Genomic DNA, 24,765 nt, shown 5'->3' on the forward strand with positions numbered 1-24,765 from the left:
TAAAAATACTAGAACGCAATGAACACTCGAAACAACTAACCACTCACCGAGTTACTTACATTTTGACGGTTGGGGGTTTTGCAATTAACCCTATTGTATGTAAAACCATCGTTAGGCCAGCAGAGAGCCCCATTTTGACTGTAAAACGCTCCCAAACAATAAACTATTACAAGAAAATAAACTTTAGAGCTTGGTGCTTCAGTACTTTTAAGAAAGCTTCGTGTCGCCCATCAATAATTCACCCTTCACTGTCTGCTCACTGACCACTTTTTTGTGTCTCACATTTACGAATCGCGTTTTCTCTCCGAGCAATTATGTCTTATCGCGGCTGCCGTCGCTCCTCAATGATTGGTCGCAGGGAAAATATGGCGCTGTCCGCGTAATTGTGAAAACATCACGAAGAAAACTTAAATCTAGTGTTTCGCAGGGCAGAGTGTGTTTGACGCGTTTAAATGTAAAACACGCCGTGTTGCAGTTATAATTTCGCCGCCCGTAATGTCCAGCACGGCCAAAGTTAGCCATGGGGGTTTCTCTACATTAGCTAGGTCGGCTTGCTAACAAACCTGCTAGCATACAGTAATATCTAGCATTTAAACAGAAGGCTGTCAACTCCAAACGGTAAGGCTCCACTTATTAGCACGGACTGTTGGTTTAGCCTGTGTTGTTTAGGTTGTGGCTAGCGCTAATGTTACCCACCTGCTGCACACTTCTACATTTACACGCCAGTTGCATTTCCCAGATCCTACCGTGTCATCTTTACTTGTCTTGTTTTGCACAAGACAGTCCAAAATAGTCAATTCACAATGAATATTTAAGTAATCATCAAATTGTGGATGTTTAATGTTCTGTTGGTCGAGGAAGTAGCAGGTCGTCCAGCTCTAGGCTACTATAATGAAAATACAGAGACTGTACACATAACAAGGGCTCAACTGTCTTGTCTTCTTCAATCACCAATAACAGTGTAACATAATCATTAAGACATTTACTAACTATCTTAAGTTTAGCCATCCGAATTAACTTGCTGTACATGTATTTATTAAAACATTTCATACTGTCCAGACCACAACATGCCTGCCTTCCGGCAAGTGGGAGAGAAACAGCTTCCTAACCCTGTCCTGTGTATGGCATGGTCTCCTAAAAGGGATCTTATTGCTCTGGCCAACACAACTGGAGAGGTAGGTTTGAAATCCTTTATTTTTCCTGACACATGTCTTGGTATCGTGTATAGCTTTGTAATTGTATGGTTGATGTTTGACCATAGTTGCTGCTACACCGCTTGGCTAGTTTCCAGCGTGTTTGGAGCTTACCACCCAGTGAGTGCACTGGGAAAGAGATCACTGCACTTGCCTGGCGACCTGATGGCAAAAGTAAGGAATGACTACATCTTTCTCTTGATAGTTGTCTACTTGTTGATGGAAGCATAAAGCTGTTTATACATTTTATCCTCCTTTTTACTCCCCAGTTTTGGCCTTCAGCCTTGGAGACACCAAGCAGGTGGTCCTGTGCGGTGTTGAGAAAGCAGAGATCCTCCACGTCTTTCCAATGCAGCACCCTGTGACCTGCATGCATTGGATGGAGGTGACAGAGGAGAACAGGTATGTGTGAGGCTCATGGATCAAATCAGTGGCACAAAGGATGTCTGACTTTCAAGAATAATGTGGATGTTTGCTCTTTTAATGTGTTTCAGTGCCCTCAGCTCTTTCTACAACTCGGAGGATGAATCCAAACTTTTTCTTCCCAAATTACCAACACTGCCCAAGAGGTAACATCAACATCCGTTACACATCAGGTTATAAGACAGCAACTCCTGGGTTGATTGAATAACATTTGCTAAAACTTTTTCCCCAGCTACAGCACAACTTCAAAAATCTTCAGGTGAGGCAGTATTTTAATGCGTAACTCATTAGTCTGATATCAGTCGACTACTGTATGTTTTACTTGAGATAGCTGCCATGATCTGTCTGTCTTACAGTGAGGAAAAGTCTGACGAGATAATGAATCTCCTGGGAGAAGTCAGGTAAATGAGGCCTCTTCAGTCTGAGACTTTTTAATCCATGCTACTTTTTAAGTTTAAGAGCTGTGAATGATAACATCGCCCATTTTGTTTCCATTCAGGCTGAACGTACTTGTTCTTGGAGGAGATGCTGGCTTTGTGGAGCTGTATGCCTACGGGATGTACAAGATTGCCACTTTAACAGGGGTAAGGTTCTTTTCCTTATTTGTATGATGTGTCAGTTATATCTTCTGAAAGAGTTAATAAATCAACTGATATATTGGTCACTGAAAAAATATTTTCACCAAAAATTCCACTCAAACCTTCTACAGAGGTTTTTAAAACGGTCTCAATCTAATGCTGAAGGCGCTACATGACCTACAGAAGCAAATAAGACCATCAGCAAACCCCTTGTCCAAAAAAGTCCAATATTAAGCCTCTGAAGAATACAGCAACACATTTAATGATTATTTTCATGTAATGACACTACAGGTATCAGGAACCTGTCGCAGCCTGAGTTTGTCCAGTGATCTTAAGTCTTTGTCCGTCATCACAGAAGTCAGGTCTGCTGACAACAACCCTGAGATCTGCTACATTCAGGTGAGATGGATGATTTGGATTCATTTACCAGTTCTTTTAAACCTGCATTTTCTTTATTTGGTCATTTAATTGTCCATCTTTGTCTTCCAGTTAGACACAGGGTTGTTATCAGACTGTCTGTCTGAAGTTACCAGGATGGCACGCAAGTTCACCCACATCTCCACCCTGCTGCAGTACCTGCACCTCTCGCTCACATGTATGTGTGAAGCCTGGGAGGACATCCTCATGCAGATGGATCTCAGACTCACTAAATTTGTTCAGGTCAGTAGTCGTGGGGTCTGTAGTATAAATTGGCTGAAATTAGAGCGAACAGTAAATTGTTTATTTCTGCTCTTCGTAGGAAAAGAACACAAACACTCAAGTTCAAGATGAGTTTCTGGAGCTCTTGCTGTGGGGACAATCAAGGTAAGAAAACATTTTTGTTCTTAGTGTTCGCTCATTATCATGTTGCAATGTTCGGTGTGTCCTGTAGATGGAGTCAGAATATCTTGGGTTAATTAATCTAATTTTTCTTCCTATTGGCTCTTTGCTTTCATGCAGTCCTGAACTGCAGGCTCTTCTCATGAACCAGCTGACTGTTAAGGTGAGAGTAAGAGGTGGTGTGAATGCTCCTTTTTATGTGCACTTCAGATAAGATTTCCTGACACTGGCAAACACATCTTGTTTGATTGTTTGTTGTCTGTATAATATATTTTCATCACAGGGCTTAAAGAAGCTCGGACAGTCCATTGAGTCCTCCTACTCCAGCATCCAGAAGCTGGTGATCAGCCACCTGCAGAGGTATTTTCAGGCTTTCACTTCTCATCACTTCTCCTTCACCTGGTACCTGAGATCTTTCAGTTCAAATCTCTCCCTCTGTCTCTCTATGGCTACAGTGGCTCTGAGGCTCTGTTGTATCACCTCAGCGAGGTGAAAGGCATGTGCCTGTGGAAACAGAAGTTCGAGCCCCTCGGTCTGGATTCAGCAGCTATAGAAGGTACAGCGCCTGTAACCTGCATTATTAATAAAACATCAGATATTGAATCAACAACATCAACATGTGTGTTTTATGTTTTCAGGTGCCATCACAGCAGTGGGTTCATTCTCTCTGAAAGCCAATGAACTTCTGCAGTGAGTGATTACATTTTTTAGTAATTAACTTCTTGTCTATCAACAATTATGAAGTTTTTTGTGTAAATTGTATATCTGCTGTTATTTTATCATTCAGGGTGATTGACAAGAGTATGAAGAACTTTAAGGCCTTTTTTCGGTGGTTGTATGTAGGTAAGAATAAAGATTACAAATTAAAGTATAGCATTTTAATTAAAGTATGAAGTTTTAATGATTGCTTTTATCACAATCACTGTTTTTTTCTTTACAGCTATGCTAAGGATGTGTGAGGAGCATGTACCTCCAGAACTCAACAAGGTTAGTTATCAAAGGTGCTGTGAGACATTTGTTTCTAGACAAGTGTTCCTGAAATGAACACTTTCATTTTCCTAGAATTTTAACATGTTTGGTTAATCCCTTAGATGACTCAGAAGGACATCGCCTTTGTTGCTGACTTCCTGTCTGAGCACTTCAGTGAGGTGAGATCAGTGTAATGACTCGGCAATAATGGTGAATACATTTTCAACATATTTATAGCTGTTCACAGACTACTCTCTCTCACAGAATGAAGAACTCTTTGATCGTAAAGGGAAGTACTTCAACGTAGAACGAGTTGGTCAGGTAGGTGGTTTTGACTTGCATACCTTCAGGTGTTTTTGAATGGAGCAGCTGTCTTACAACAGTCTGGTTTCTCTTTTATCTTGACATTTACAGTACCTTAAGGATGAGGATGAGGACCTTGTGTCTCCACCCAACACTAAGGGGAACCAGTGGCTGAAGTTTTTACAGGAGAGCACGCACCTGAAGGGTGAATTATGATCTTGACTTTATAAGTGCAGAACATTTGCTAATAATAATTACTGTCTTTATAACTTTGTTTTTCAAAATGAGGTAAAAGGTTAGCTTGGCACCACCACAACTAACAGATAAAATGTTTGACATGTTTATCTAGAGAGCCCTTTGCTGTTTCCTTCATATCCCCAAAAGTCTTTGCACTTCGTCAAGAGGATGATGGAGAGTGTGATCGAGCAGTGTCTACAGAAACCTGCAGTGAGTTTTGTGTGCTGTCCATCTTCTTCTTTTTCACGAGTATATTCAAAGTATTTAGCCACAAATGTCAGCGACCCTCAAACACAAAGTCTGGATATGTAGCTTCAAGATAAACCTGAAGAACAGGAACCATATTGCCCATTCTGTGTAGATCGAAAGCCCTTCTGCTGCATTTTTACACAACAATAGTGTTACCACAATACAGCTCTTTTGGCTAAAATACAGTAATGTGTTCTGGTAATAGTCCTTTGATTAATTAATTTTAATAATCAACTGAACAGACTTTACAAACATACATTTCAGATGTTTATTTGTGAAATTTTTACTTATTCTTTCATTTTACACATTTTACACATTACACATGCTTATTTATGGTTTATATATGTGTGCGCAGGAAGTGATTGGAAAGTCTGTAAAACAGGCCGTCTTTTTGCCCCTGTACACCGTGCCAGAGAGGTATGATCTTATGTCTCCGTAAGTAATCTGTAATATTTTCAAATATTACTAAATTATTGTGATTAAAGGTGTATTTATTTGGTCATGTCCATTGTCTTTCCAGCTCTGAAAACACTCCACGACTTTTTGAACTTCCATCTTTGTACGTAAAACACAAACATCATAATGGTTTGCACTGAGAGACGGGGGGGTTTGCATTAATGATATTTGTTTTTTGTGCTACAGGTGGAATGACAAGAAAGCCAAAATGCACTATGTTTTGTTCTGCATGCCAGAGGTTTCACCCAGCAAACTCTACCTATTACGCAAAGGAACAGACCCAAACAGGTTTGTGTGATTGTTGGTGTATGTGTGAGTTTCTTTGTGTGTTTAAGCTTATTTGTAACCGTAATTGTTGTTTTCACACAGACACATCCCCAACAGCGTCATGTCCATTGACCTCAGCCACCATCTTGACAACACAGACGATGATAATGCTACAGCCCAGTGAGTCCCTCTCATGTCATTCCTAGTAATTAATTTTGTTGAATGAACATAAATGCAAGTGAAGGTATTTCTACCATAACTCAGCATAATTTTCTTTTCTAGACCTAATTATGTATACAGCTGCCTGGATGCTCGTTTCTATGACGATGAAATGCTAACTGTGGTCTTGCAAGGATCAGAAGAAGAGAACAGAAGGCGCGTCCTGGCTCAGCTTCCTCTAGCTTCAGCCCTGAGCTGTGAGACTGAATTCAATTGGGAGACTAACCTGAGGTGTGTGTGTATTATTAAACACATCTACCTTTCATGATAATTATTTTCACTGGTATAAACCAGGCTGTTGGACCAAAATACTAAAAGTCATTTATTTAATTTGATTTGTAACGCAGGTTGGACCAGCAGAGTGGTGCCATCCCGTGCCAAGAGCTAGTGTTGGGAAATCAGTGGCGGGAACTGGAAAGCATGAAGGCCCAGTTTGTTGCTGTCAATGGAATCCGCAAAGTGGCCTGTGTGGTATGTTAAAGTTATATCTAACACCTCCCACTATAATAAATGTATGGGGAGTTTTCGTTTTAGTGCAGTATTTCTATGTTTGCTCGAGGGATCAATAAGATCCATTTTTGGCGTTCTCACTTTCCTCTGCCAGCGGGGAGCATGCCAGTGAATGACTGTAATGGACTGTTTTCTAACATTAACCTTTTCATTCCTGGCAGCTAAGTGCCAATCTGAGGCACATTCGCGTTTTTGAGATGGATGTGGAGGATGAAGATGACGAGGGAGCAGACTCGCAGAACGCCAGCGCTGACCAGGATGGGCTCGACACCTCTATGACGAGCCAGGGGCCGGGGGAGGATGGTGCGGAGGCTGAAGATGAAGGCGGAGAGCAGAAGGGGGCAGTGTTCCAAAAAACTGAGGAGCACCTGGAGTCAGAGGAGGCCCTTGAACTCTCTTAAGACTGAGACACTGAAACAAGTGACTTAAAAAATACACCTTAGCTCCACCTCTAGGCTTGTTGCAAAGCATTTTTTAACACATTTGGAAACATGTGTAATGTTTGTATATGAAAATAAACATGTTTGTGCTCATATTTGTTTGAGTTGTTGATTTTTAAAAAAAATGTTTTATTGTAGTGTAGATTTGATAATTGATAGTTTTTGTCATCATGCCTTTCACTTTGTTTTCCTTTAGAGATGACTTGGACTGGCACTTTGAGGCCAATAAATATATATTTAATTAAAAAATGTATAGTTGAATAAAAAATAATTAATAAATAATCGAATAATTCTTGAGCTAGCCAAATGTTACATGTGTAAATACGACATTTATTTTGAAAAAATTACGTTAAACGCTTTTGTACGAGACTAGTTATTTGTGCACGTGCAAATAGGTGTTGGTTACGTGCTCGCTCCCGACGCTGTACGCGGTGACGTCTGCTATCCGCCGCCTGTTGGTCTTTCACAGTTGGTGACGAGTATTATGAAAATGGCCTCGACCCTGCCCGTGAGCACGGTTAACTGGAGAAGATGACGATGTTGAGCTTTTTAAGTCGGTCGAACACCAAAGTGTCTTCTTTAAACACGGAGATAAAAGTGAAGTAAACGAGAAGAAATAGGCTGTCGGCGGAGGAAGGACTAAAAATACCACAGACCACCGCATATTTTCGTTGGGCTGAGGAGAGCCACTATGGAGGATATCAACTCAAATATCAACGCGGACTTGGAGGTGCGGAAGCTCCAGGACTTGGTGAAGAAACTAGAACAGCAAAACGAACAGCTCCGGAGTCGGTCCACGATGTTGTCCTCGTCCGGAGCGATGTCAGGGAACCACAGACCCCTCAGCGACGGATACGAGTCGTCGCTGTCAGCCGGGATGGCAGCCGGTCTGGCCGGCTTCCCTGGGGTGGGGTTCGTCGGAACGGGTCGCTACAGTGGGCTGCTGGAGAATAACCGCTGTCTGAGCCCCAGACTGTCTTACGACGGTATCAGCTTCAGGAGGCCGTATGAATATGAGGGGGCAACGGCTGCTTCTGCTTCTGTGTCGAGTATGAACTCACTTTATTCAGACACTACCGGGGGTTTCGCAGATGAAGGGGAAACATCGATCCTGGACGAAGTGGAGATCTTAGATCTGGAAGACATGGACTGTCTACACGAAGACGAGGACAGCTGGTGAGTGACAGGCTTGTCTTGGGAGGTATCTCGCCTTTACAGCCGTGTCTGTGTCTCCAGCACTGGGGCACAGCTGCTCCGCACATTAGCCACCACGACAAAACGTCTGGCATAAACAATCTCGGTAGCTTCAGTGAAATCTGAAGTCATATGTGCTTGAAGGAGTCTCATTGTGGATCGCTGACTGAGGGATGTTGTTGTTTGGCAAGTCATGTGGGCGATGCCAAGCCCCTTCTCGGACTCTGTGATCACAGTAGACATGCTTTGTCATACAATCAATACTAAATCTCGGTCTATTATTATCACTTCCTTCCTGCCTGTGTGCATTTGTTTCTGACCAGCAGGCCTCTGAGCCTCTCAGCTGTCAGGACCCTCCAGTCCCTGATCATCTGTTGAACCGTTTTCATGCTGTGATGTGGCAGATTGCTTGGCCTGTCATGACAGTGGTGGCAGGAGATCAGTGTGTGCAGCTAAAGTGAAAGTTGTTTTCCTGTTACCAGCAGCCATGTGGGAGAGGTAGCCATGGTTATAGTCCTCCTCTGAATTCCCTTTCGCACCAACTGTTGGCACACAGCCACAAGTTTTCTGCAGCACCAAGTGAGGAGGCAAGAGATCTGAAATAGGACTTCTGTCTCATCGTGTCGGAATAAACGCTGTGTCAGTGTCCAAAAGCTGATCACGAGCGGGGCTTACAAACACCGGGTATTTATAACATAAAAGGGTCATGTTGACATGGATGACCCTTTGGCATCATGTTGGTTTGCTTATAATCGGAAACAGCCTGACAGCCCACACTCCTGCTCTTAATCCTGTCCTGATACATTGTGATAATATTATTTCCTCCAGCGCTGAGCAGTTATGGTGTTTCAGGGTTAGGTGGCTTTGCATAGGCACTCTTTAGAAGTGTAATCCCTGAAACTCTGGTGTAAGATTGGATTTGCGCAGCTCTCTAAATCTCGCCTCTCATCCCAACTCGAGGAAAATCCCTCGATGAGGCAGAGTTACACACTGAGAGGAATCTTCATCACACGGGTATCTGACATGTAGACTTGGTGAAAGGGTTTACAGACAGTCTGTTAGGATTAAAGGGACACGGTGTAGTTTTGGAGAAGAAATTCCTACACAGAATTTTAATAGTTACACTTTAATAAGGTAGTAATACAAACAGAAATATGTGTTTTTTCCATAACTGAATAAACAAGCTGTTCTCAGAGGAAAATAAGGTCCCCACAACACTGTGTGAAGCTAGAAAGGTGGCAGGGTCCGCCAAATATAAACAATGTACAACAGTATGAAGTATGTTGTCTTTTAAGGTCAGTTTGTTTATGAAAACAAGAAAGTTTATGTGGGTATAAAGAATCATTTCTTTCTCATTAAAATTTCTTCCCCAAAACTACATAGTGGACCTTTTAGGTTATCAAAATACCAGAATGTAAAACTTTGATACAATGTTAGTATTAAAAAATTATACCAGATACCTATTTTGATACATGACAAAAAGAAAAAAAACTATGCCCACAAAATAGAATAACGTTTTCTTTTTTTATTGACCTGCTCATAAAGAAAAGGTCACTATGTAACAATTCAAATATATAAGTCACTTTCGTGTTGTGCATATATGAGCTGATTGTAACGTGAAATGAGACCTTCCCCATCTCTCTCGGTCACCTAGCAAGCCTGTAGATGATTTTTTAAGTTGTTTTGATGTTGCTGGACTGCTGATTTCTTTGTGAAGGACTCGTATTTTCCGTGACAGTCCAAAGGTTATCGAGTGCCTTGTCTCAGTGCCTCTCTTTGCTCCGCTAACAGAGAGCAACAGTAGCTAACGTTAGTTTAGAAATAGAGGGCGCTAATGTAAAATAACGAACATCTTCCAGCGCAACACAGAAGTTCCACAGAACCCCTTTAATACTATCGAAAATGGTTTTAAACAGATTGCATCAAAGGAGTACTTAAGTATTGATACTTTTGACAACCATAATTAGGACAGACTAGATATGAAATGATGGGCCGTCTTCAGAAGATGGTGCTTGTTATCTCTCTTGTCAGGAAGGGTTTGTTTGATTGGCATCTCCTATGATCATGACACTGTAATAAGCAACATTAGGGCGTAGCTCCTGATACAACTTAATGACAGCTACTGAAACTACTCCAAATGTAGATCATATTTGGTTGAACGCCAGCTCACAGCAGAGTCTTCCCTCGTTTGCTTGCAGCAGTGCCAGCCTCTGAGCCTTTTGACATCGGACCACTTTCAGACATTGCTCACTCATGCTCGGCAGAGCCACTCTCGTTATGCCCTGGCTGTTTGTCTGCCCTCTGGATCAGATTGATATCTGGGATTACGGTGTAGTGCCAGGCTCTCGCCAGCTCCTGTCATAGACTCCTGTAATCCCTGAATTAGCATCAGACTGGATTTGAAATTCTGCCTTCTCCTCCTGCAGTGCTACTGCCTGTCAATATCTACTTGTCACACTCCCCCAAACCGCATGTGGACATGACAGATATCATTGTTTCAGAGCTCGGAAGGTCATGTATGAAGTGTTTGGTCTCTTAGGGGTAGATTTACTATGTGCTGTAGTGAATGTGAATGACTGCCTTTGTGTTGATAAACAGTGAAAGTGTGCAGTCCCAGATTTCAGCTTGTATTTCTCTACACTAGTCCTCCTTGTCTGTAATGTTTCTGCATTTATCATGAAAGGCTTCTTGTATCGCTGCAACAGAGCTGACAGCTGCTGACTCCGATTTCGCCACAGAGTGGAATCTCTTCTCTTCTCTTCTCTTCTCTTCTCTTCTCTTCTCTTCTCTTCTCTTCTCTTCTCGTCTCTCCTCCTCCTCCGTCTTCTTCTTCTTCTTCTTCCGACAAACCGACAAATTATCGGTCAGTGGCAGTATTAAATGGGTTTGACGATCCAATCAATACAGCTGACTGAGCACTGAACCCAGTGACTTTTTCCAAACAATCTGGGCTAAGTGACAGTGTTCCATTCTTAAAGTTTGCTGCAGCAGGAGCGGAAAGTTGCATCGTCATCATTGCCAACACTGGTGTGTGCTAAATGAACACATGCAACATGTGAACTGTAAGATTCAAGATTATAGTGACAAGTCTTAAAGATATCTACAAGTCACTACTACGTACATTTTAAACTGGTGGTGTCTATTTAGCAGCATCTTAAATAACTGATGGACTCTGATAGTTTTAATGTTTAAGTATGATAAAGATCTGGATTAAAACAAATAGTAATTTTCAGTGTCAGCAAGCTCTGTCTGCCATTGGCACTGCAGCTTTTGATGAGAAAACTCTGGCCAAACACTTTTATCCCCTAAATCTCATTTCCTCTGAGAGCTGCTGGGTCACGTCACATATGAGGCATGAGCTGTCAGTCATGGTCGGTCATCATTACAGAGAGATGACATGACAGTGTACGTATATGTTTGTATTGCTTTTACAGAACATGCAGTTCACCAAGTCTAATTGTGTATTCTGTTGTTGTTTTTCCAGGCTGTATGAGGCCAAACTCAACAGTCCCCTGCAGAAAACCTTGAGTCCCATCGTGTGGTGCCGCCAAGCTCTTGACAACCCCAGTCCTGAGATGGAATCAGCCAAGCGCTCCCTCATCCACAGACTGGACCTCACCCTGTCAGGTAAATAACCTCAGTTAACATGAAACATGTAGTCTAAGCAGCAGCAGCAGCAGCAGTAGTAGTAGTAGTGGTAAGTGGCTTGCCGATGAAACTTAAGCAGGACAGAATCTTCACTGAGACAGACTTTTTTTTAGTTGTTTCCATAATATTATTCATTGAAGGCATTCAGACACGAGGCTTTACAGAGACATAGAAATGCATTAAATCAGATTGCATTTAAAAAGACAACAAAAACAAAAGTAAGCAAATAAGAAGTTACAGATTAATAAGAAGCTATGAGTCTACTAAAGCTGTTCATCTTTATCATAAAAGTCGTTCCACATCACTTTGCATCTATTGTAGTCAGGTCAGAGTCTGACAACAATAAAACAGTGTAGTTCCTTAATCCTGACAAGAACAAAGTCATATAAGTTAGACACAATTTACATGTCAAGGTTCAGATTTTCATGGTACAACATCTCAGAAAATATCATGGTTTCATGGTATATGATATTATACAATTATTATTATTATTATTATCATCAGTTACAAAGACTCCACAAAGACAGGTTGTTTTTTTCAATTGAACCACTGATTATTTTATTATTTCACAACGTATTATGTCCTGACGTAGACATATACTTGAAATGTGTATATTTTTAATAACATTAACGGTAGAATTCAATCCCGTAAATAAGCAAATTTACACCGACTGATAACCATCATTTTTTACACCACAGTTCACCTCAAAACTAGTATACTAATGCAACGAGGCACAGAAACATGGTAAAACAGCAGTGATTTTTCTAATGCTGTGCTGTTAGTGAATGCTCTGCAAGACTTTTAACCATAATAACATTATTTGAAGTAAAAATTGTAAATGATTGTCATATAAATAGCAAACAAAGAATTTTTGTTCCAGAGTAGAGTTGTGTTTAAATGCAGGCTAGACTAGAGGGAGCCATACATGTTATTATTATTCTTCTTACAAAGAACTTTAATTTATGGGACTGAGCTTCTGTAATAATCGTACTATTTCCATTTATTGATTTTTGAAGCACACATAACACACAATAAATGGCTCTGAGTTATCCTCACTTATTTCTCCAAATACCTTTACTGCTAGAAGACACAATTACAAACAAAGCACAAGCACATGTATAATTAATCAGAAAGGATCCCTCATGTGGTTCATCTTCCTTTATTCTAAAGAGAAAATGGCAGAGGCTGTTGTTTTATGACCCGGCAGAGGCTTTGTGAGAATGTGTTTGTGTGTACGTGTTGGTAGTCCCTTCTTCTTTTGATATGGGATTGAATGTGCTGCAAATGATTGTCAAAGCCATGAAATCATCAGGTGTTTGAGGTGCTGATAGTGTAAAGGGGATTCAGTTCCTTTGTTGTTGATCCTTTGTGGAAATGTGCGTGAAAAATAATGCCTAATTTATACCCTCGCCAAGGGGTATGCAAAATATTAATCATTTTCTGCCATATGATTGCACCTAGGTGCTTAGAGCATGTAGAGCATTTATTTATTTATATTACATCTGTCTGGTGAATTACTTTCTTTCAAAGTTGTTCATGATTGCATTCAGTATAAATCAAACAAACATTATTTAGTGATTTCATCTGTAACACTCTACCTAGTCTGTAGTTTTATGCCCTGTCTGTGTCTGTTATCTGAGCTATGGCTGCCACTAATTATAGTCAGTCCCTCAGTGAGGACGACCGGCCTGAAACCCTCGCAGCTAAACTGAGCCGGGCCATTTCCATTTTGACAGTGGTATGCCCATGTGACAGATCATGTTGAGCAATAGGCCACTGAAGGTTGTTCACTGTGATCTTCTCAGCTGTGTTGCGCAACAATCTGGACAGCACCTGGACACACAGCCACCTCCTCACCCATGGATACTGAGATATGTTGATAACAGCTGCTAAATGAGTGCAGAGCTTTTTTTTTTTTAATATCTCCCAAAGTTCACAGGTCAGATATTATTTATGAGCATCTAAACAGGGAAAAAGTACACAGATTCTGGTATGATTCATCTCATTGAAGTCAGGAAACCTGCACGGCAACTTTCATCAAAACACACCAGGATTAATCGCTTTCTCTTTTCCCTTTATTGTGATCACTGTGGGCCGTTTCCTTCCTCTGAGATTAGGCTTATTTCTCAGGCAAAACACTCCAAATTGGGTTTTAGGAGCCTGCGTGAAAAGGACTATTATTGAACAAAGCACACTACACTTTCTAACAGCTGACTAATACTACACACAACTAGCCACTTGAGTGGGGTGATAGTGGTGATATCATCACTGTAGGTGTGGAAGGGGGGATAACGTCATCCTGCTGGAGCCTGAAAATATCCCCTCTGTCACTGATACAATCCACCCCTCTGCTTTCATTTCTGTCCTCAGTTAGCACTGATGTTGTCACCACTTCCACAAAGACAGAACAACAAAGATTTTCCGTGGAGTCTTGTGATTTACCTGACATGTAGTTAAAACATTTAAATCAAATAAATGAAAGAAAAAGGTCAGGGCATTAGTAGAGATTTTTTCTTTCTGGCCTCAGCACATCTTAAGCAGTGCATTCTGTGAGCATTTGAGCGAAAGAGAGCCTCACCACAGACACACCCTCATGGCTCCCGGCTACTCTCCTTCACACCCGGTCTCTAGCAGGAGCCTGGAAACCCTGTTGCCATGGTGTCAGCTTGAGTTTGTCTCAGAGGAATTGCAAAGAAAAAAAATGTCTTGACTTCACTTGAGGCAGATTGAAGTCAAAGCGTTGACTTCCTTGTATCATGAAGTGTTTGTTTCTGTCTAGATAATACGTCTGCCTGCTTACATACTCATACAAGGCTTTCATATATTTTCAACTTTACAGCGTCAGTGTTGACCCAAGCCTTTTGTCTGTGCACACCCTGTAAAAATCATAACCCCACATGACGTGCCTCAGTTATGTAAGTATCAACAGGGAGGAGACGGTAGCGCGCTGACTGTACTCGTCTTCTTCATGTCGGACAATCCTGACAAAAAGTCACAGCGTGTGCTGCCGGAGCTGAACACTTTTTCCATGGTGCTGCTCTGACAGCTGTGCTGTGCTGTTGATTCAGTGCACATACAGGACCCTGGAGGTCTCAACCACAGTCACATAGCTGACCTGCCCTTATCCTGCTCATTAAAGCTTTGTCTTTTCTCAAACCTCAGTACACTCAGTTCCTCTCCTTGTTGCATGTCTCTACCAGTTTTAGCCCTGCTCTACTTTCTGGTATTTATCTGTCTCTTTTACAAAAGTTCCTCTGTTTGCTCTTCTCTTGTGATATGCAGGCTCTTTTATTTTATTTTTTACCTCAATGCCAAACTTTGTCTTCCATTTCATCCTCACCATTTAAGCCCTCCAGGGCTTCATTTTATATCAGGCTCTTGTGTGCTGACTGTTTTGTCTTGGCTTGTGGAAACTACCCCTAAGTTTCCGAGGCTGAAAAGCCAAGACGGAAAATCCTCCAGCACAATTTCATATCACAGTAAATCAATCAAAGCGGGTAGAAAAAACACTTCTTCTCTCTTCTCTGACTTCTTTTCTTGTTTTAGGACATGAGGATTTGAGGACACTCTATTTTGGTTTGGTCCCTGTGCTGCAGATCCCTTTAGATTGGTCTGTGACAATGTGCTGCTAGAGTCGCTGCAACAGGGCATGATGTCATCTAATCATCCCTAAAGTCTTTGACACAGAACTCCAAGCTGGGTTCATATGGGCTGCAGACCCCCACATGACTTTTGTAGTACAGACACAGCTGGTATACTATGTTAGTCAAGAGGAGAGTTTCCTGATGTGATTCCTCTACTTAATAGACCACATGAGATGATTTGTGTTTGTAAGCACCCACAGAGATGTTCCTGTTTGTCAGTGGTGTGTTCATGCAAATTTTTAGCCACAAGAGCTCACAGTTGAGGTTTTGGATTTGAATGTTGAACTGTTAAAATCTGTTTATTTAACTTTGGGTGTTTTCACATATAATCCTCTTTAAGTGAACTGAACTCAGTCCTCTTAAAGGGGACCAGCAGGAAAGCAACTCAGCTCTTTTTGTGTTCACATTCTTAGTTCATTTTAGAGAGGACTCAATTCTCCTCTGATGGGGACTCGCTCCTTTTTCTGTTCACACTAAAGTTCCTCTGGAGCTCCTGAGATCTTTACTGCTTTGGGTTATGTAGTTTGATGGCTGCTGAATACTGGTCTCATCCACACTAGCTGTTCATGTTAACTTTGATTGTATGTTTGCAAGATTGTTTAGTATAAAATATCCAAATATTATTGCCTAGATTATGTTGAAAGTATTTTCAAGGGATGTATACGAATTCAAGCATATTTTGAACCTTGAAAACAATTAATTTAAGCATTTTCCAAAATCTGAAGACTTAGTAGGCCTACAAATCCTGAATTAATAAACATTAACTTTTGTTATTACTTATTTAATGCTAATTTTATTGCATTTACCATCATCCTTGATCATTACGAAATCCGGAAAACAAAGCCTTAGGGGTGGGGGAAAATCAATTCTGAGACGCATTCTCTCGATGTCAAACATCAATAATCTGAATTTTGAAACCCAATCGATAATCGTCATATAATCAAATGTTAGCCCTTTAATCAAAATCGAATCATGAACGTCCCAGAGAAACCCGACCCTCCAAAGCGTCCACTGTCCAAGTGTGCAGCATCACAGACCGACATGCTGCAGTGTTGTTGACATTCCTCAGCAGCTGATCCATGCAGATGGCAGCAGAGTGGACATGATGGTATTTCTTAAATAATGCAGGAGGACAGAGTGCAGACCACCAGGAGGAGAGGGAGAAAGTGAAGGGAGGTGGCTGATCTTAACAGGCTCCTTTCCAGTCACCACCCAGCTGTGTAAACACATCCAGCTAGAGAGAGAGAGAGAGATTGGTAAAGAGTGAACTCTGAGACATTAACCACCCAAACCACCAAAGTACAACAGTGACCAGCAAACTGCCCAGAATCAGATCTCATGACTGAGACAACAGATCTGTAGACTGGAGCCTTTGACTGCTGCTCTCACAGAGAATTGCATTGTGCTCTCTGCGTATGGATTGAATGGCACGCATTGTTAAGTGATTCTCCCGGCTGATGATGCAGGAACTCTATCAGGCCCACACTCAGCATACGCTTTAAGAGACTCGAGCAGACTGCCAGCACACTGTGGAGCTTTCATAAAAGTGTCGGCTATTAGCCGCAGGCTTCGTCAGGGTCTTTTATGGGCTACAGTATGTATAGATGTAGTATGTCAACAAATAGGGCAAGTGAAACAAGTTTTCAGAGTCGATTTGTTCTCATTTTGTATGCTAAATTTCACATATCATCTTCCACTGACAGACTGCCTGCACTTACTTTTTATTACACTAATCTGTCATTACTACAAGTTTATTGTAACTTGAGTTACTGTAAGAAATTTCAACATAAACGTGATTTGTTTATTTAAATATTCTGTTGTATTTTAAGGGATTGAACTATTGCTCAGTACAGGGCAGTAAAGTCTACTATCTGGCTTCATACCAATCTTTACAAAGACACGCTAGATTTTAAGAGGACCATCTGTGGAAAGACAAATATACTGGAGAGATGATTTGACTGGTTTTTCAGTAACTGATATAAGGGAAGACTTTTATTTGAGTAACAGCCTTTTCATCTTTTGATGACAGTTTGAGCTTCTTACCAGAAAGATATTACAGTGATCCGCAAATAAGTAGAGCTTAAGTAGCATAAATAAAGAAATGATGATGAAAGAAAAGCTGGTAGAAATGAAGGACATTTCTACCAGCTGTTTCTGTGTGAAGCTAACTGAACCTCACTTACATATTATTACATATTAATATAATTTAGACTGTTAAACTTAAAGATAGAGTCAGTAGGATTTGCCCAAACTGTTCTAAGATGCACCAGAAAGATAGTTGATTGTTTAGTCTCATTCCCAGGATGTCAAAGTGACATTTGTGGGTGGTAAAGCATCCCAAGCACAGCAACAGTGTGAGGAAAAAAGGGAAATTCAGGCAGCAGGCCGCAGGGTCTCTGCAGATGCGAGACACTAAGAGGCCTATTCTCCTTATTCCAGTCTCTCTCTCTGTCATTTCGCCTCAGTCTTTTCATATTGGGAAGGTGGTGTGCAATGACGCAAAATAAAAAAATAAAGATAATTCCCTTAAGTAACAAGCCTGTTTTGAAAATGTAAGGAGTAGAAAGTAGAGATAATTTGTGTTAAAATGTTGGGAGTAAGTAAAAAGTGGTCACACACAAGTAAAGCACAGATACCTACAATTATCTACTCAAGTGTAGAAACAAAGTATTTGTACTTCGTTACTTCCCACCTCTTAAATAATACATAAACATAGAATAATGGATTGTATTACCAAATCTGTGGCCTGACTGATATTTCTTTCTGTTCTGTGACTCTACAGCTAACAAGCGCAGGAGCCTGTATGGAAGCCCCTACAACCAGCAGGGTTATGGAAGTCCGTATAGCACAAACGCAGCCAACAGCCCCTACAGCAGTGGCTTCAACTCCCCCTCCTCAACCCCAAGCAGAGTGCCCATTGTCAGACAGCAGCTAATGCCTGGGAACGCAGGTATGGCTCTCTGTACAGTTCACTGACAGTTACAGAATATAATGTTGTTGTTGAATGTGACTCACTGAAGTGTTCACAAATCATTTCCTCGCCAGTACACCAGCGAAACGCAGCAGCAGAGAGGAATCCTCCGGCGGTGAGCCCGCAGTCATCAGTGGACAGTGAGCTGAGCACGTCAGAGATGGATGAGGACTCAGTGGGCTCCTCCAACACCTACAAACTCAATGATGTCACTGATGTCCAGATACTGGCACGCATGCAGGAAGAGAGTATGTACCTGTACCAGCAGTTCCCTTCAGGTTTCAGCTTGTTTCAGAGTGTGTTGTAACTGTGTGTCCATGTTTGTCAGGTTTGAGGCAAGACTACGCTGCAACAGCATCCAGGCGGAGCTCAGGTTCATCCTGCCACTCGTTAAGGCGCAGTACCTTCAGCGACCAGGAGTTAGACGCGCACAGTCTGGAGGACGAAGAGGAGGCGGTGCACCCGGCCTTCCACCTGCCCTCCAGCCGCTTCAGCCCCTCCCCTCGACACTCTCCCCGTGCTTCCCCCAGGAATTCGCCCCGCTCTCGCTCCCCCGCCCGGTCTATCGACTACAGCCACAGCCGCGGCTCGCCTCAGCCCATCATCAGCCGCCTGCAGCAGCCTCGCCACTCGCTGCAGGGCCACGGGCACGACATGCAGACCAACGTGGTGAAGAACGAAGGTAAGTGGAGGACATCAGTGTGATTCTGGACACTGCGATTCAGTCATTTTGCCTGAGCTAACTCTCTGCTGTCGTTGCTGTTGCAGAAAAGCTGCGTCGCAGTCTTCCCAACCTCACGCGCTCTTCGGCGGCAACGGCACAGGCCCCAGAACCTGTCAAGAACAGCCGTAGCTGCGAGTCCAACCTGCAAGTGCCAAACGGCGGCTCTCCTCGACACCAGAGCCAGTCTGCTAGTGAGTATTGTGACGGAGACGTACATAAACAACAGGTCCTATTTTTATCTCAATCCATTTTACTGCAGACACACACAAAACCTCCAAAGTTGTAAATGAACCTTTACACTGCAGCAGATTCATCACTGATATCACTGTGTTGTCTGCTGACATATATTAATATTTGTTTGTGCTCTCCAAGTATACCAAACATTCAGAAACATGACAGGCTGTGTATTCTCCTGTTCGTCACTGTGCACATGGGAATTCTGTTAATCCTTCTGGCTGCACCTACAGCACGAGGACTGTGCTGCTTTGTACTGCCATGGCTTTGGTGTTTGGGGGATCCTCTTCTTTGTCTTTGATCATTTGCAGTTGTAATATCTTTTTTTTCACACGCATCCTTCCTCTCACTTCAAAGAAACACGCCCATCCATTCCGCAGAATCGAGAGCATGGTGCCGGCAACACTGAGAATCCAGGGCGACTCCTGCGATCAGCGACACTAACATTGTTTTACATTTCGTTTCCGAGGGTTTTACGTTCTTTAAGAGCTCGCAATCCCACCTCTGTGGGCTAAGAGTATCCATTTGATGTAATCCTGTAGTGGGAGATAAAGGTAATGGTGTTGTCCTTAATCCAGAAAAGAGTAATCCCTCTGTGTCACTAGAGGCAGAGAGCACAGGGGTCAAAGGGCAGGTTTCAGCTGGTTAAACATGTACTGACTGCCTTTATCCTGTCTTAACCAGCCCTCTGAGTGGCAGGTGTTCATGTGGCCTGAGCTTTTACATTACAGCAGATTTTACTGCTGCATTAATATGTATACTTTGGCCTATAGCGAAAGGTTTACTGTCTTGATAGTTGTATGTTTTCTATCTGAGCTTTGGCTGCACTGGGCATGTGAGACACCTGAATTTCTGCCTCTCTCACCGACTTCTCTTAAAGCATGTGTAACCAAAACCAGCCTCAATCTCTCTGTCTGTGCTGAGACTGGTTAGATGGGCTGTTGAAGCTGACCGTGGCACTGACACTTTGCTCCGACAGCCTGCTGCCGCGCCACTTGAATGAAGCTGGGACAAGCTATGAATGTTTGGCTGTAGGGCCCCCTAGTGGCCTCAAACTGCACTGCAGGCTTGTCTGTGGCTTTCTCTGCCTCCACGGCCCTTTTTTTCCCTCCAGTAGCGCTGTGACTCTCAGGCAGAATGAAGTCTGAAATGTCCCTGTTTTCCAGCAGCAGCTCAGCTCCCGAGATACTCCACCCCTTCTCGCTCCTCCCCGAAGCCCAAACAGCACCTCCAAAGCCCAACTGCCCTGCGAGGTAACAGCCTGCTCCTAAACCAGCTGGAGGCTGTGAGGTCGATCGCACCACAGACATGTGCACAGTTTATGACTTACTAGTGTCAGCTGCCTGTGTACTGAAGACTACTGATGCAGAGTGTAAATGATAATGCAGCTGTATTGTGTTGAGCTGAGGTAGGTGAAGTGAAGAACTAGTTGCCAGCTTGACATTTCAAACTGTGAGGTAACTGAGGGCAGGTTTAGCCAGTTTTTTGTTTTTTTTTTAAAAGAACGAGGTGAAATAGAGGGTGGTTGTTGGCAGCGGTGAGCTTGAGTTGACTCACACAGGTTTGCCACCATACTGAAAGGATTTAATGTTAGCACTTCAAAGGCAGAACGGATCTGCACAAGGACGGTGTCGAGCTTCTGTAATAATTGGTTCAGAAAAATGTCAAAACAGTGATTGTGTGCTGTTGCTGGTCCATGGTTCGCGATCAGAGTCGCATGACTCTCTGGCTACATGAAAAGAAAAGTTCCATTCAGCTGTTCATCTTCGGCGGCCATCTTAACTTGGATTCAATTACATGCATTATTAGCAGTTAGCATAACTTTCTACATTCACATTGTTGTATTTTCATATCTGTGTACATGAAGTACAACTTCAGTTATATTGACTCCCTTGACTCAATACACATTTCTAATGTAAGTAGCCAACTCTGCTCCGAAGTGAGCATTAAGTTTACATAACAGTCTTCAACCATGTAAACTGTGAATCACTGTAAATCACTTTTACACCCTGTCACGCAGTGATGCAAGCCGCTTATTTACCTGTGTAGGATAGTAACTGCAACCTTTAGCAACAACATTTCCCTCCAGACAATCTGTACTGTTAGGCAAATTATTCGGTTAAGCGTGACAGTCCTAGTGGTCACACTGACAGGATTTGCAACAGAGGAGTGACTACACTTAATATTGCACTGTACATTATGGGTAGAATATATGAAACATTTAATTTCAAAATTAAATGTCCCATATTTAAAAAAAACAAAACAAAAAAAACTACATGATATAAACAATTCATTTTTTTGTCTAAAGTGAAAAATGTTCACGTTTTATTCAGTTACCTGTTTATAAAGTACACCTAGCTTTAACAACACTACATAAGCTACATAACTTTTATAACTGCAGACTGTCTTTCAACTCCCTCACTGTCCCATCACCAGTACACAAGTACATTTACTCGTGTACTGTTCTTAAGTACAATTTCGAAGTAGTTGTACTTTACTTGAGTTTTTCCATTTTCTGTTACTTTTTATGTGCAATCCACTACATTTTGGAGGCAAAAAATGTACTTTTTACTCCACTCCATTTTTTGATAACTTTAGTTACCAGCTACTTAGCAAATGCATGCTGCTTCAGAGCTCAATTAGTCAAATATATTTATCTATATTTAACAGCAATCGTGTATATATATATTTTTAAAAGGATGACTTTTGAGTACCTTTTTAACACTGCCCATCATCACTATCCACTGCTACACATAAGGGGTCACTCGCCACATTCAGTTCATCGGTTTAAGAAAACACACAGACAGTAAGAGACACCTCACTGAAGCCCATCCTCAGCAGCAGCAGCAGCAGCAGCAGCAGCAGCTTCCTCCCAGCTCTGTATTAAGGCCTGTCTGTCTCTGTTGTCTTCGTCTTTGTCTAGTCCCACTCTCCTGTTGCTTTGGAGAAGAAGGTGATTTCAGTGAGTATTCACTGAGGGTTTCCACCTTTTTTAAATATTGTGATTGTGGTTCCACGCCGTGGTCGTATTGATGTCATGCTAATGATATGTGCTTTAGGTTTTCACTAGAATATGTGTGTATCACCTCATTCTGTCAGTGCATCTAGACTCATAGAAAGCAGCCGAGTTGATTAGCCTTTTTGTTTATTTTCGATGTTTTTGAATGTAGTTGCTTTTGTTTTTGGTTTCTAAACTTGCACCATAACAGGTTTGACTTCATTTGTGATGAATGTTGTTAACAAAGACCCAAATATGTTTCTGTGTTTGATAGATGTTTTGTTGTAAAGGTATGTTAACTGGCATCATATTATATCTATGTCGCACCATTGTGCTCTTGATCATAACTTCATTGTTAACCTAGTGTCAGACTCAAACCTAACAAAGCATTTTATATACAAAGACACAATCCAGTTGTAGCTGACTAAAGTCCTGCTCTGCCTGTCTCCAGTCCCCTCTCCCAGTAAGCTGCGGACTCCAGCCACCCCGTCCCCACTGGCCTTGCGGCAGCCGGTAAAGGCCACATCCAACCCCAATTCTGCCACCTCCACGCCCACCCGCTCCCTGGCTCCTCCACGCAGCGGCCTGCCCCGCCCCAGTGCTTCTTCTTCTGCAGGAGGGGGGATCCCTCTGCCTCGCAGCAAACTAGCCCAGCCTGTGCGCAGGTGTGTATACCATACACATACACACACCGATCTCATGCATAAATTACTGTAGACAGAATTTAACTATCGTGTTTTTTTTTGTCTCAGATCTCTTCCTGCTCCTCGGTCCTACAGCGGCACAGGTGAAAACTGGAGGGAAGGTTGTTACTGAGACGGGCCAGCAGGGGGCTCTCCAATCAAACGATCAACACAAGGAGGCAGACATTAAAACATGGCACTTTATCTACCTAGATACCTTTTACAGTGAAGAGAGAGACTATGTCCCTAAAATATATAAAATTGAGAATTTAAAAAAAAGAAAAAAGGAGAAGACAGTGTCCACATCGTATCAAAGAGGACCTCGCATCGTGTTCCTCTGTGGGCTCCGGCTCTGGAGGGGTCAGGCATGTAGTGCAGACTGCTCAGAAAATGCCAAAGAAACCAGCTCGACTCCAGCTCGGCCAGCAGAGGACACGTCACCTGCCTTGGTTTGCCTGCAGTCATCTTTCAGACTGTCCGTATCACTTCATTGCCCGGCTTTCCTCCCACTCCTCTCCCCCCTGTTCTTTTCTCCTCCTCCCTCAGGTTGAAATGTCTCCACACATTTCTCTCTTTATGCTCTGTGTTTAACAGACGTAGGTGAGCGATCTCTATGATGATGCTGTGCAGGTGAAAATGTCCCATAACATTAGAGAATTGTGGATGTCTTGCAACAGTGAAAGCACCTCTGTGTGGGTTTGACTTTTAAGAATCTTTCCTCTTGCAAAATCAGCCAGAATGTATGCACAAGTTTGTTTTGGAAATTATTTATTCAAATTATTTATGAAATGTATGTCCAAACAATCCATATCAGTATTTTCTTTGAAGATTTCAATTCTTTAAAAATGTACATTTTGAACCTCAACTGCGAGCTAACTCTCCAAAGCCTTTTATTGTTTTCAAAAGGGACAAATCAGGACTTGTGAGAAACCCCGGGTGATCGATGACGCCTCGGCCAAAGCCTCGGTTCTGATTTGTGCCACAGTTTGCCAAGATTTTACTTTTCCATTCAAGTGCTTGGTCAGTTTAACATTAGGTCTGAGTTATATCTGACGTCTTAACAAACGTATCTATTGGAAAAGAAAACCTGAACCCAAAAACATATTTTGTCCCCATTCAGCCAATGAAACCAAGGAAACTTTAAAGTTTTTTCAATAAATTCCCATAACAGATTTCTGACAGTGTATATCATTCATGCCATGAAAAAAAGGAAAATGTCTTGAAAAAGATGACAAGATGAATAAGTTTTGCTGGCTTTTACCTCTCGTGCTATGAAAAGAATCAGTGTGCCAGTGTTAGGGAAGTTGTTCTGATCATTGGTGTGGTGGGTGTTATGAAACTAGTGCCTATAATTTAAAGTTTCACTTGCGTTTGAACATCTTGCTTTGTTTGTTCGTTTATCATTTCGTGCCAATTTCTGCTTTTGCCAATATTCTTTGCCATTTTGCATCTCTGCTTGGTTGATTTGCTTGCCTTTGTTTGTTTTTTTTGTAATTGAATCAATACATTTATAATTGCTTTTAAAAAAAAAAATGTTTAAAATGCGCCTTCATATTTATATCTAATTACTCATTCTGTAAATGAAACTATTTATTAAAGAGAGAGGTGCCTCTGTCTGAGCTCAGATTCAGTGGGAAGCTACAACGAATGTTACAAATAGACATACCAACCACACCTTTTGTGTGAAAGTTTTTGTTATTGAACTTTTTTTTATATCCACAAACATGACATTCAGTTTCCCTGTGTAAATTCACATTTCAAATAAAAGCAGAAAAGTTGTTCTCTCTTTTGCATTTTTGTGGCTCCTCAGCATATTTTACAGGGTTCGTACAGGTGCTTGAAGTCCTTTAAAAAACACTTTAATGTGGCGTTCAAGGTTTGAAAGCCGCTTGGATTTTGGATACAATGCATGAATCTGTTTGAAACTGTAACTGCATCGCTATCGTTATATCTGTATATATCTGTATCCGTTAAAACTTATATTTCCTTCAATTTATCAACCGTCT

The 24,765-nt window shown here is 41.9% G+C and overlaps 2 protein-coding genes across 8 annotated transcripts; both read left to right on the forward strand.

Annotated features, from left to right (window-relative positions):
* Positions 1–348: 348 nt before the first annotated feature.
* Positions 349–6,756, forward strand: anapc4 (anaphase promoting complex subunit 4). 2 transcript variants are annotated; one of them, XM_084354376.1, is made up of 28 exons: positions 349–618; positions 1,060–1,175; positions 1,262–1,367; positions 1,463–1,595; positions 1,688–1,762; positions 1,849–1,875; positions 1,973–2,017; positions 2,116–2,200; positions 2,486–2,593; positions 2,684–2,854; positions 2,934–2,998; positions 3,134–3,176; positions 3,297–3,373; positions 3,469–3,569; positions 3,652–3,703; positions 3,801–3,856; positions 3,954–4,000; positions 4,105–4,161; positions 4,247–4,303; positions 4,397–4,490; positions 4,635–4,732; positions 5,127–5,206; positions 5,292–5,330; positions 5,414–5,515; positions 5,597–5,674; positions 5,777–5,944; positions 6,061–6,184; positions 6,385–6,756. In XM_084354376.1, the coding sequence occupies exons 2-28, from the start codon at positions 1,068–1,070 to the stop codon at positions 6,622–6,624; spliced, it is 2,436 nt and encodes an 811-aa protein (XP_084210502.1). In that variant the 5' UTR covers positions 349–618; positions 1,060–1,067; the 3' UTR covers positions 6,625–6,756. The 2 variants fall into 2 exon arrangements, with proteins under 2 accessions (XP_084210502.1, XP_084210501.1); XM_084354375.1 differs by having other exon boundaries at positions 5,127–5,188.
* Positions 6,757–7,120: 364 nt separating this feature from the next.
* slain2 (SLAIN motif family, member 2) lies at positions 7,121–24,540 on the forward strand. 6 transcript variants are annotated; one of them, XM_084355169.1, is made up of 10 exons: positions 7,121–7,839; positions 11,342–11,484; positions 17,932–18,099; positions 18,195–18,368; positions 18,449–18,802; positions 18,889–19,035; positions 20,245–20,331; positions 22,002–22,040; positions 22,528–22,741; positions 22,829–24,540. In XM_084355169.1, the coding sequence occupies exons 1-10, from the start codon at positions 7,355–7,357 to the stop codon at positions 22,890–22,892; spliced, it is 1,875 nt and encodes a 624-aa protein (XP_084211295.1). In that variant the 5' UTR covers positions 7,121–7,354; the 3' UTR covers positions 22,893–24,540. The 6 variants fall into 6 exon arrangements, with proteins under 6 accessions (XP_084211295.1, XP_084211296.1, XP_084211297.1 ...); XM_084355170.1 differs by having other exon boundaries at positions 20,248–20,331; XM_084355171.1 differs by lacking the exon at positions 22,002–22,040.
* Positions 24,541–24,765: the final 225 nt, after the last annotated feature.

This window comes from Pagrus pagrus (assembly GCF_965226575.1).
Source record: "Pagrus pagrus genome assembly, chromosome: 6".
In the NCBI taxonomy this organism is placed as follows: domain Eukaryota; kingdom Metazoa; phylum Chordata; class Actinopteri; order Spariformes; family Sparidae; genus Pagrus; species Pagrus pagrus.